The sequence below is a fragment of the Gopherus evgoodei genome, chromosome 1 (genome assembly GCF_007399415.2).
Source record: "Gopherus evgoodei ecotype Sinaloan lineage chromosome 1, rGopEvg1_v1.p, whole genome shotgun sequence".
Taxonomy (NCBI): domain Eukaryota; kingdom Metazoa; phylum Chordata; order Testudines; family Testudinidae; genus Gopherus; species Gopherus evgoodei.
The window spans coordinates 48,828,635-48,840,926 of NC_044322.1; the positions used below are offsets into that span (position 1 = coordinate 48,828,635).

General features: G+C 41.8%; 1 protein-coding gene across 3 annotated transcripts in view; it reads right to left on the bottom strand.

Annotated features, from left to right (window-relative positions):
- Nucleotides 1-12,292, bottom strand: part of ALG5 (ALG5 dolichyl-phosphate beta-glucosyltransferase) — a 47,902-nt gene that overhangs the window by 16,063 nt on the left and 19,547 nt on the right. For all 3 annotated transcript variants that reach the window (XM_030563740.1, XM_030563748.1, XM_030563757.1), the window contains 3 exons: nt 9,825-9,938; nt 8,316-8,375; nt 4,852-5,003 (listed from right to left, as the gene is read on the bottom strand). In XM_030563740.1, the coding sequence (XP_030419600.1) occupies nt 4,852-5,003; nt 8,316-8,375; nt 9,825-9,938 (326 nt within the window). The remainder of the gene's footprint in view (nt 1-4,851; nt 5,004-8,315; nt 8,376-9,824; nt 9,939-12,292) is intronic.

Consider the following 12,292-nt stretch of genomic DNA (forward strand, 5'->3'; position numbering starts at 1 on the left):
AATCCTCATATGTTTTTAAAAGGAATTTATACTATTTACTACATACTATTTAGAGGGTACCAGCAAGCGGAGTTATTTGAAACTGATGAATTTCAAACAAAAGATGATCATTTCCCTTTTAAGGATGCCTGTATTTTCTTTGAAAAGACCAGACAGCAACTATACTCATGCTTGCACCATAGCTATTGTGTCAGATTCCTGAAGTAACAGATACTCTTTGAAGTTAGAGGGACTGTCAGAAAACGATATATTTTGAGGAAGCACACTTTAGGGCTGTGCTTATCATGGACATTTCCTTAACATTAATGCAAAGGAATTAATAGAAATAGGTCTATAAAATTTAATTACTTTTTTTTCTCTTAGGAACAGATGAGTAGTCTTACGCTCTAAGATTATGGGTTCTATTCTTGGCTCTGCTACACAGTCTTCCTTTGTGACCTTGGACAAATCACTCGCCTAGAAACTGATTTTCAGAGGTACTGAGCACCACAATTCCAGTTGAAGTCAATGGCAGTTGTGGGAGCTCTGCACCTGTGAAAATGGGGTCCTTATATTCTGTACTTTCATATCCTCATCTTTAAGAGATAAGGAGACCTCATAGCTTGCAATAGGCTTTAAAGTTCTTGCAGTGCGTATTTTCCCCTAACTCAATGCCAGATTTTTCATGTCCCTGATCCTGGAAGTGCCCCCTCAGACATTTTTGCATCTCCATCCTAGAAGCAATATGGCTTGGCCACAACTGCTAAGGCTCAACCTAAAACTAAACTTACTGGCTTTGATTAGGTTAGCACAATTGGACAAAAGTTCTCAGCATGTGCATGGATGTTGTACTCTATTATTGTGAGCAGGTAGATTAATGAGACACAAAAAAATTCCTTCTACGAGAGATTTTCCTAGATGAAGACAGTTGAAAAGATTAGATTATACTCAATTAAACTTGGGCCTGTCAGCCATGACAGTGTCCATTTAGGAAGAGAGATGGTGCACAAAGTCTACAGAAACTATGACACTTAATGCGGAAACAGCATTTCAGTTTCATGGGCATGTCTAAACTGCAATAAAATACTTGCAGCTGGCCCACATCAGCTGTCTCAGGCTAGCAGGGCTATAAAATTGCAGTGTAGATGTTTGGGCTTGGGGAGGAGCCTGGGCTCTAGGACCCTCCACTGTCACATGACCTCAGGGCCCAGGAGCAAGCCTGAGCCTGAATATCTACACTGCAATTTTCTAGCCTCACAGCCCAAGCTCTGCGAGCCCCAGCCAGCTAACATAGGCCAGTTGTGGGTGTTTTATTGCAGTGTAGACATACCCATCCTAGCTGTGACACATAAAGGGGGATGGGCGGGGAATAGCTCCCTTTGATGGACACCCAGCCAGCCAGTTAGCTGTAAAATCCTTCTTGGTCTGTTCTCTGCTTGTTAACCCTTTACAAGTAAAACAAGCAGATTACAGACCATGAGGGATTTTACAGCAAACTGGCTGGCTGGGTGTCCACCAAAGGGAGCTACTCCTCCTCCTCCCCGTGCCCCCTCCATGTATCACAGTAGCTGTCCTCACCATGCTAATCTAATAACGGACATTCCATCACCCTCTCTAATGCTAAGTTACAATGAAAGGCAGCTCTAAAACAATTCAAAATTGTATTCATGGTTTTTTTACTGCCCTCCTTCCAGACTAATGAGAGGCATCTTACTGCCCACTTTTATGAAACAGAACAGCATGGACAGAGTACATCAGAAACTTCCCTTACATATTAGGCTTCCTCTAATGGCACTTGTTGATGTACTTTTAAGGTACTCATAAGGTAATGATTTGAGGGAGGGTTGGTTGCTTAACGAGTAATGAGTTGTAAAATTATACTAGAGAGCAACACGGGCTGATGAAGTTTCTAACTATCAGATCTCTCTTATATCATATGCCAGAGTAAGGCTAGACTGCAGGGTTCCAGACATCACCATTCATCGGGAGTCTCATCAGTGTAGCCCAAGAGCCTTCTTGTATCTTTATCGCAGATACTCCATTTAAATATTAAAACGTAGTTAACACATCTCTCCCCGCTTGCATACTGTATGCCTTTTAAGTATCGAGGAAGAGAAATTCTGCATAACTGCATTATTTAACCGATTTGGGGGTATAATTTACACGAGGGATGCTAAATTAAATAAAACTGTTTTCTACATGCTTTTTGGACACAAGATGATCAATCTGTAAGCACCTAGAGGATAATAAAGTTATTTAATAAAGGTATTGCCAGCATGGATTTGTCAACAACAAATCATGCCAAAACAACCTAATTTCCTTCTTTGTCAGCGTTTCTGGCATAGTGGAGCGGGGGAAGCAGTGGAACTTGATTTTAGTAAGGGGTTTGACACAATCCTCCATGACGACATTCTCATAACCAGGGAAATGTGGTCTAAATGAAATTACTAAAAAGATGGGGGCACAACTGGTTGAAAGACTGTGCTCAGAGTAGTTATCAATGGTTTGCTGTTAGGCTGGAAAGGGGTACCTACTGGGGACTCATAGGGATCAGTCCTGGGTCAAATATTATTCAATACTTTTATTAATGACTTGAGAGCATACTTATAAAATATGCAGATGACACTAAGCTGGGAGGGGTTGTAAGCACTTACAAGTACAGGACTAGAAGTCAAAATGACCGTGACAAATTGGAGAATTGGCTTGAAATCCACAGGATAAAATTCAATAAAGACGAGAGCAAAGCACTAGACTTAAGAAGGAAAAATTAAAAACATAACCACAAAATGAGGAATACACTGAGTAGAGTGTACTACTGCTGAAAAGAATATGAGGGTTTATTGTGGATCACAGACTGAATATGAGTCAATGTGATGCAGTTGGAAAAAAGGCTAATATCATTCTGGAGAGTATTAATAGGAGTAACACAGGAGAGAATTGTCCCACTCTACTCTGTGCTGGTGAAGCCTCAGCTGGAGTAGTGCGTCCAACTCTGGGTGCCACACACTTTAGGAGAGATGTGGACAAATTGGTGGGAGTTCAGAGAACAACAAAACTGATAAAAGATTTAGAAAACCTGACCTGTGAGAAAAAACTGGGCATGTTTAATTTTGAGAAAGAGACTCAGGCAGGACCTGATAATAGTCCTCAAATATGTTGAGGACTGTTATAAAGAGGACTGTGGTCAGTTGTTCTCCATATCCCCTGAAGGTAGGGCAAGAAGTAATGGGCTTAATCTGAAGCAAGGGAGAGTTAGGGAAAAAAAAAAAAAAAGCCAAATATCTAACCTAATCTAATCTATTATATGGATAGTTAAGCTTTGGAGTAGGCTTCAAAGGAGGTTGTAGAATCCCCATCATTGGAGGTTTTTAAGAACTAGTTAGAGGAACATCTATCAGAGATGGTCCAAATTTACTCGGTCCTGCCTCGGCATATGGGCTGTACTTGATTTCTTGAAATCTCTTCCAGTGCTACATTTCTAAGGCCTGGTCTACACTGGTGGGTGGTCGATCTAAGGGTACGTCTACATCTAAAATTTTGCAGCGCTGGTTGTTACAGCTGTATTAGTACAGCTGTATAGGGCCAGCGCTGCAGAGTGGCCACACTTACAGCAACCAGCGCTGCAAGTGGTGTTAGATGTGGCCATACTGCAGCACTGTTGGGCGGCTTCAAGGGGGGTTCGGGGAACGCGAGAGCAAACCGGGGAAGGAGACCAGCTTTGCCGCGGTTTGCTCTCGCGTTCCCCGAACCACCCTGCAAACTGCAGGGAAGGAAACCTGCTTGCACAGGGGTTCGGGGAACGCGAGAGCAAACCGGGGAAGGAGACCAGCTTCGCCGCGGTTTGCTCTCGCGTTCCCCGAACCACCCTGCAAACCGCAGGGAAGGAGACCTGCTTGCACAGGGGTTCGGGGAACGCGAGAGCAAACCAGGGAAGGAGACCAGCTTCGCCGCGGTTTGCTCTCGCGTTCCCCGAACCACCCTGCAAACCGCAGGGAAGGAGACCTGCTTGCTCGGGGTTCGGGGAACGCGAGAGCAAACCGGGGAAGGAGACCAGCTTGATTACCAGAGGCTTCCTCAGGTATGCTGGGATACCTGCTTATTCCACGGAGGTCAAGAAAAGCGCTGGTAAGTGTCTACACTTGATTACCAGCGCTGGATCACCAGCGCTAGATCCTCTACACCCAAGACAAAACGGGAGTACGGCCAGCGCTGCAAACAGGGAGTTGCAGCGCTGGTGATGCCCTGCAGAAGTGTACACCTCCTAAGTTGCAGCGCTGTAACCCCCTCACCAGCGCTGCAACTTTGTGATGTAGACAAGCCCTAAGATACGCAACTTCAGCTATGAGAATAGAGTAGCTGAAGTCAACGTATCTTAGATTGAATTAAAATTACTTACTTTGCGTCCTCGCGGCATGCCGCGGCTCACTCATTGATTTTACTTCCGCCTCTTGCCGAGCTGGAGTTCAGCAGTCGACGGGAGAGCTATCGGGGATCGATTTATTGTGTCTACACTACACGCAATAAATCGATCCCTGATATATCGATCTCTACCCGCCAATCCGGCGGGTACTGTAGATGTACCCTAATAAGGGTAATGGAGTTAATAGAAATACATCCAAATATATCCTATAATGTAGTTCTTAATATAAAATTAATTGCTTTGCAAACGTAATAGTTTAAAACAAGAAATGTGAAGTGCAATACAAAAAACAAGTACTAGAACTGATTAAAACTGATAGTGCATATATAAAAACAGCTGCTCATATTGTTTATTGCAGTTTCCATGTGGAAGTTACATTTTCACAACTTCAGGTCAACTGCTATAAAAATTAAAAATAGAAAAATTAATTTAAGCTAAACAAAAGAACTTACCAGCGTTCTATATGAAGAGCTGAGAAAGTCCGTGAGGCCGCTTCTCTGGTTAACAGTTTAAACCCACATTGTGTGTCCCTGATTTCCTTGACACAGAGGAACCATACTAGGAAGTGGAACCCATACATGAGAAGAGTTCGGAAGTAAGAGCGCTGTGAACAAAAGCCAAGAAATTAAATGTTTTCATTTATATGACAAAAGGAACATCTGAACTGATCTCAACAAAGGATGAGAATTCCACTTCATGACAATTTTGAGGTTAGAAACGTGTTTATTCTGCACTGGAACAAAGGGAGAATTGTGGTGGGGGAGAGGTGTGTCAGATAGTCACACTTAAGATCTGCCCTGGGATGTGGAAGACCCAGCTCTAAGTTCATGCTTTGCCTGATTCACAACAGTTTTTCATCCCAGATCATGCCAAATCAGGCAGAGCAAGGACCTGAATCTGGGTGTCCCAAATCCCAGGCCAATACCCTAAATACTCATCTGTAGGGTTTTCCTCCTCCGCCACCCCAAAACAAAAGTTGTAGAGACATCAGTTTCCACAAAATGTTTTGGCTTTTATGAAAAACCATTTTTTGCTGAAATTTCATTTAAGTAAAAATATTTCTGCCAGCTCTTAATTTGAATCATTTTAGGCTACACATGTAACTTTACAATAATGGTGTATGTTACAGTACAGAAGGGGATCCTTATTGCAACTATGTATTTTAAAGTTTTGTTTCCATGACTCACATTTAAACAAACACTGATACATAACTTGGTATAGATCACAGAAGTAGAATTACATAGACATACTAGGACATAATCATCACAGTATAATTTTTGTTTTGAACATACAAACACTTTTAAAATTGATTTTTGGAAGCCTAGATTTTAAAAAATTTAAACAAGTTTACATAAGGGGGTGTAAAAAGATCCCAACCACTATTTTAATATGTAAATTAAAGGTAGCTTTATGTCAGGCCTTAATAGAACAACCACCCTCCACCCCACCATCACCAGAACAGTATCCTTTTATTTGCTCATTGCTGGATTTCTTTTACTCAAGCTCAGTTCTTCTCCCCTATCTCCCGGCAGAAACCTTGTGAGGGAAAGAGGGAGCTGGATGCCCTTGAAGGGAGTTCATTTGTATATGATCCCTCAGCAGGTTATCATAGGACCACAGAATCAGAGAGCCCCTCCACCCTCTATGTCATCAGTCCCCAATTTTTTTGCACACACAGCCCCACACCCGTCCGTGCTCCCAACCCCCTGAGAGCCGGGGCTGGGAGCAGGGCTGTGGCTCCCGGGGGTGGGGTGCAGATAGGAGTTAGGGGGTTGATGCTGGGGCCACAGCTGTGGCCAGGGACTGATGCTGGGAAGCTGGGGCCAGGCTGGGAGTGGAGCTGCGGCAGAAGCCAGCAGTTGGGGCCATGGCCGGATGCAGCGCAGCAGCCAGGACTGCGGCTGGGGGCAGGGCAGAACTGGGGGCAGAGTGGGTCTGGATGGCATTCTATCCCTGCCCCTGGTGGGGGCTGGCCCAAGCCCCACTGTGCAGTGCCCGCCCTTCCCTGCAAACATTTTTTCACACCCTTAGGGAGGTGCACCCCACAGTTTGGCAACCACTGTTCCAAATTCATCAGGCCCAACCATTCCCAGGATTAGCTAGTCTGGTGCAAAGCCAGTATATGTAGAAGGTAATGGTTTTCTGTATCCATTCATGTTGTCAACACAGGGCCCAGGATTTAGTCCCATTACTGAGAGAGCTTCAGGGTTTCTTGTCAACTATGATGCAAACTTTGCCCATGCGTTGATAGGAGACTAGAGATCCCTAACACTATTAGATAACCCAGAGAGGAAAGCAGTGCTTAATTTGTGCCAGGGCAGAGACCCGGTACCTCTAGGCTTAGCAGTTCATAGCCCTGGCACCTTTGGGCTTGCTGCATGAGTTATGAATGTAAAAAAATAGCCTGAGCCCCGGCACCTAATTGCTTGAGCCCCAGCAGCTTTTTCATTACAAATTAAACACTGGGGAAAAGACAACATGCCAGGATTTGAACTCCATTTTATCTCCTCTTGGACTTTTGCAGCTATTTCAGTATTTTGTATACATTTTAGAATGATTTTAAGTATCACACGCTAGTGTAAACATAGCTTGTTCTAGAGAAAATCCAGCATTATGAGTTCATCTAACGATGTTAGAGAAATTAGTCCAGCAATGTGTTTGTTGCAATATAAGTGCAATGTCTGTGCAATGTCAACTACAGTCTGCCAAAACATCAGTAAAACTGATGGAAGACGAGATTGCGCGCTGATGCAAGTTTGTTGCATAACAGTCACACACTAAGTTGTTCTGTCTAGTGTGTATTCAATACTCTATTCTACTGCCGTTTTCCTGTTTATACTGAAATTCTGCTTTCATACGGGTTACCGATATTTCCACAAAACAAACCTTGTAGTCTTCTCTCAAGGATCTTTTCAGAGGCTCCTTGCCTGAACTCATTCAAGACTAAACACAATGCTCATTTCCTCTGTACGCATACTCCACCAGAAGAAGCAACATTCACTTGTTGTCATTTGTAGTAATTTTGAAAATGTGCAAGCATGAGACTCGTGAGGCAGTCTTGGCCTCTCCAATTTTACTCCGAGAGTCTTCCACAGCATAGCTGTAGCAAGGAGCTTTAGGAAGGCACTTGCATTGCAAGTGATTCTCAATTAAAGGCAGGGAAAGATATGCAAGTTTTCCAAATTAGCTAAGTTGCTAGAAGTTCGGAATTCCAAATCTACATTTGCTGGGGCAAGTCTGGGTGGTGAGTGAGGTCTTCCCCTTCACTCATTAACATGAAATTAATTTTCATAATGTTGATTGCAAGAGAATTGTGATACCCTTTCAAACATTTTATTACTACTTACAACAAAACTTTTACCACTCACTCAGGTCTTAAGAGTTGAAGAGTAACAAACTGTTGGACTGAAAGGAAAGAAATTAAAGTCAAGCTGTCAGTCACTTCTCCCTGTCATCCCAATACTTGAAGACCCTGTGCATGTGTGTGAAGAGACTGTTCCAGCCCATGAGCTGCAGAGCCATTGTAGAACCACAGGGCTTCCAAAGCATCTGCTTGAATGTACTGTGCCTAAAGCTCTCCACTCAGTGATTATAGTATATGCCCTTTCTGGTTTCACGTTGAACAAATTTGTGCACACATGCTGTCAGTTGCGTTTGGGACTAAAAGTCCCATCCTCTGCTGGAGCAACTGATTTAAATCCTTGTTAGCTGAAATCTAGCTCACACTTCCTGCTGGTGGTGTTTGAACTCTGGGAACAGAGAGCTTTTAGTCATGTTGGATTATTGCTAGGCTCATGGTAACTGCCTTCCCCACTATCACTCATTCTGTGTGTCTTGATTGAATTTACAAACTGGAATGTTAGTGAAAAAACAGCAGTTCTAGGAGTCTAGTTCATACGAGGAAAGAGAAACTTACCTGTGCTATTGAGTCCTGTTCCAAATGGGCTCGAGAGCCACAGGCAATAGCCATCTGGTCCTGCAAAGGAACACACACATAAGAGAACTGGACACTAACTACACCACCACTAGTGTTTTCTGAATCACTGGCTTCTTCTATTCAGGTTTTTATGTGAAATCTTAAAGCATCATGGTGGCTTAATCTTGTCCACTAAATTTGTCAAAGCAATAGAAATGTCTGCTTTTGGTGCATTACACAAATCTTATTGTTTGAATGTGTAGATATAATGAAGCCTTTCTACATTTTATGGATTCTCTAAAGCTTATTACATTTTGTATATGAAAAGCTCAGACTGCTGCATGTTATTCAGGTCTTGTTCAGGAAAAAGAATGTCTCTGAGCTTTTCAGACAGAGAATTTATTCCACAGTGCAGACAAAGTATTTAGTTACACTTAATATGTATAGGTATGTTTGGCCTAAGATTTGCAATAGGGAACGGGTAACAGAGCAGAAGACTTGATTTTGCTGTTATGGCAATATTTTATTTGTGTAGGAATGTCATATCTCCAAGCCCTAGTTAAACTGTAAGAGGCACTTCCAATGGCCTGCATTAAAATTACTCTCACATTACTACTTTTGAAATGATTCTTTTCATGTCTTTAGGAAAATTCTGAAGAACTAAGGCCTGCTGTCTTTTCAATAGCACACTAATTTAAAAGGTATGTTAATCAATTAGCGCCATCTAGTGGGGTCAGAACTTTATCTGTTTGACCAAATGGTTATTTTAAACATAATTCAGTGACTGCTTTGTAACAACAACAACAAGGGGGTAACAAATAGGGGAGGAAAAAAAGCTAAGTATAGAATTTACATGTTGCTCCCTCCATTTTGGGGCTAGTTACAGGTTCCACATCAACTTGTCTTTAAGCACCATGTTAACTGAAAATGAGTTTCTTTAAGTCAAGCAACTCTTAAGTGCCACTGTTACCCTATTCAGGAATACACTGTGATCCAACATGACTTATTTGGTCTTCAGAGAGGACACAATCTGAATGAACTGACACCTGCAAATTAAAAGTTAGCCATCTGCTAACAGGAAATAGACCAATTAGAATAAAATAAAGAGTCATTCTCAAAATAACGAGAGGGGAAATTAGGTTAAGCAACATATCAAATTAATAAGGGTAGAGAAAGCAAATTTTTAAGTAAGTAGGCAGCACAGTGAGCTGTTAAACTGAAAAGAAAAAAGGGCTCACAATGCAAAACACATGGATCCCACAAAAGTTTAAAGACTTGATGAAAGAGAGCATAAAAGTGTCAAATTGTGCAAATTAAGGCTCCTGATCCTGGAAAAAAACAATGCACATGCTTAACTTGATGCACTATAAGTAGTTCCACTGATGTCAAGTTAAAGTTAAGCATATCTTAAAGATTCTCAGCATGTATGCAAGAAATTTGTTAAGAGAAATACAACTATGAGTCCACAGACAAACTGCTTCAGCTAAAGTGACAGAAGCTTATACTTACTGGCCATGGCTGGAGGTTTCTAAGACCCTCTTCTACTTTTTCAATATCTGCAAACTTTGTGGCTCCATCTGCATCAGCCATAAGGATTTTTCCCCCTCGACAGCTGAAGACACCCTGCAGATGAAACAGCAAGTTAAAACCTGCACCAATACAAATACATTTTCATCATGATAAACTAGCTTCCAGGTCCCAGGAGTCTAAATTAAGAAAGCAAATCCCTAAAACGTTAACCTGAATAGAAATCTAGAAAGGAATTAAAATAAACAAACAGGTGAGCCTGCAATTTCCTATGTTGACATTTTGTTGATAAAAAAAAGTGTTCAAGGTTATTAATTTGTATTACAGCAGCGCCCAGGTCCTGAATCACTGATCAGGGCCACATTGTGTTAGACACTGTACAAACAACAAAATGACGGTCCCTGACTCACAATCTACGTAAGTAAGACAAGAGACAAGTGGATGCAATAAACAGATGGGGGGAGCAGAAGGAAACAATGAGGCAGTACTGGTCAGCATGATAAACAGCTGTCAAAGCACACCAGCTACCTAATCACTGTACAGTTTTTCCTCGTCACTTGACCCATGTTTCTTGGACAAAGCATGCAGCACTGGGATAAGGTGCGGGATGCTACCTCCTAAAACATCTTCAAGAGACAAATCTCTAAAATGTACCTGAGAAAGACAAAGTACAACATAACTGCAGTTAGCTTGGGGCAACAACTGCAGCAGACCTGGAGCTTGGCTCCATTGTATTCTAAGTGCTACAGGACACATGCAGATGCACAAGGGCATTTGTGCTTGTTGCCACCATACATGTTTAACTCTGTACAAAGTGTGTTGCAGGCTCTTGAAGATGCATCCAGAATATACCCTCACTGTCCTAACCCAAGATGTAGGCTCTAACTCAGAAAGAAATATGGAATCTTCCATTTCAAGTAAAATTAATCAGAGGGTCTAATGTTTTTTTTTTTAAATATAAAAGCAGAGATTTCCTGGATTTACTGATCTTCTAATTCAATTCTAAGAGTCTCAGACCAACAGCTATGTACTAAAACCAATTAAAAGCACTGCCACAGTTCTATCATATATGCAAAGTGTAAACCATAATCATCTTTCTTCCTCAATGCTGATGGAAAGTATAATGCTGATGGGGGGATATTCTCTGGTGGTCATGCACCATTCACACTCTTCCTGCCTGCTACATACAGCAGTACAAACACACTTCACATACGCACTACACAAAGAATAAACTCTCTCTTTCTCTCAGCAAGTGGGCAGAGGCACTAGTGAATGAGAACATTCCATGCACTTCAATATTAAAATATCTTACACAAAGTCATGCTCCTTCACCTGGAAGAATTGAGAAAACAGAACAAAACCAAAGAACTTCTGTGGTTTTTTATTCCATGTACTACCTAAATACTATAATCATAGGCACCATGGATTATATATCACAGGGGTAGGCAACCTGTGGAATGCGTGCCGAAGGCAGCACACGAGCTGATTTTCAGTGGCACTCACACTGTTCTGGTCCTGGCTCTGCATTTTAATTGAATTTTAAATGAAGCTTCTTAAAAAACATTTTAAAAACCTTATTTACTTTATACAACAACAATAGTTTAGTTATATATTAAAGACTTAAAGAAAGACCTTCTAAAAATGTTAAAATGTATTAATAGCACACAAAACTTTAAATTAGAGTGAAATAAATGAAGATTCGGCACACACCTTCTGAAAGGTTGCCGACCCCTGATATATCACAATGCCTTTATATAAATCCATGATATGCCCACATCTTGAATCCTGCATGCAGATTTAGTCATCCCTTCTCAAATAAGATATTAGAATTGGAAAAGGAACAGAGAAAGGCAACAAAAATGATTAGGGGTATGGAAACAGCTTCCATATGAGGAGAGATGAAAAAGACTAGGACTTTTCAGCTTGGAAAACAGATGAGTAAGAAGGGATATGACAGAGGTCTATAAAATCTTGATTGGTGTGGAGCAATGGTTCTCAACCTTTCCAGACTACAGTAACCCTTTCAGGTGCCCCGCCCACCACTTACCCAGGGCTGAAGCATGTAATGTAGCTTTGTGGGGCCCCCTGTGGCATAGGGCCCCAGGCAATTGCCCTGCTTGCCACTCCATAATGGCTGCCCTCTACTTGTGACCCCCCTTCTAATCCTCCTCCCCAATTGAGAAACAGATCTAGATAAGCTGACATACCCCCGGAAGACCTCTGCATACCCCTGGTTGAAAACCACTAGAGTGGAGAAAGTGAATAAGGAAATGTTATTTACTCCTTCACATAACACAAGAATTAGGGGTCACCCAATGAAATTAATACGCAGCAGGTATTAAAAAAACAAAAGGAAGTACTTCTGCACACAACACACAGTCAACCTGTGGAACTCATTCCCAGAGGACGTTGTGAAGGCTAAAACTATAACAGGGTTAAAATAATAATAA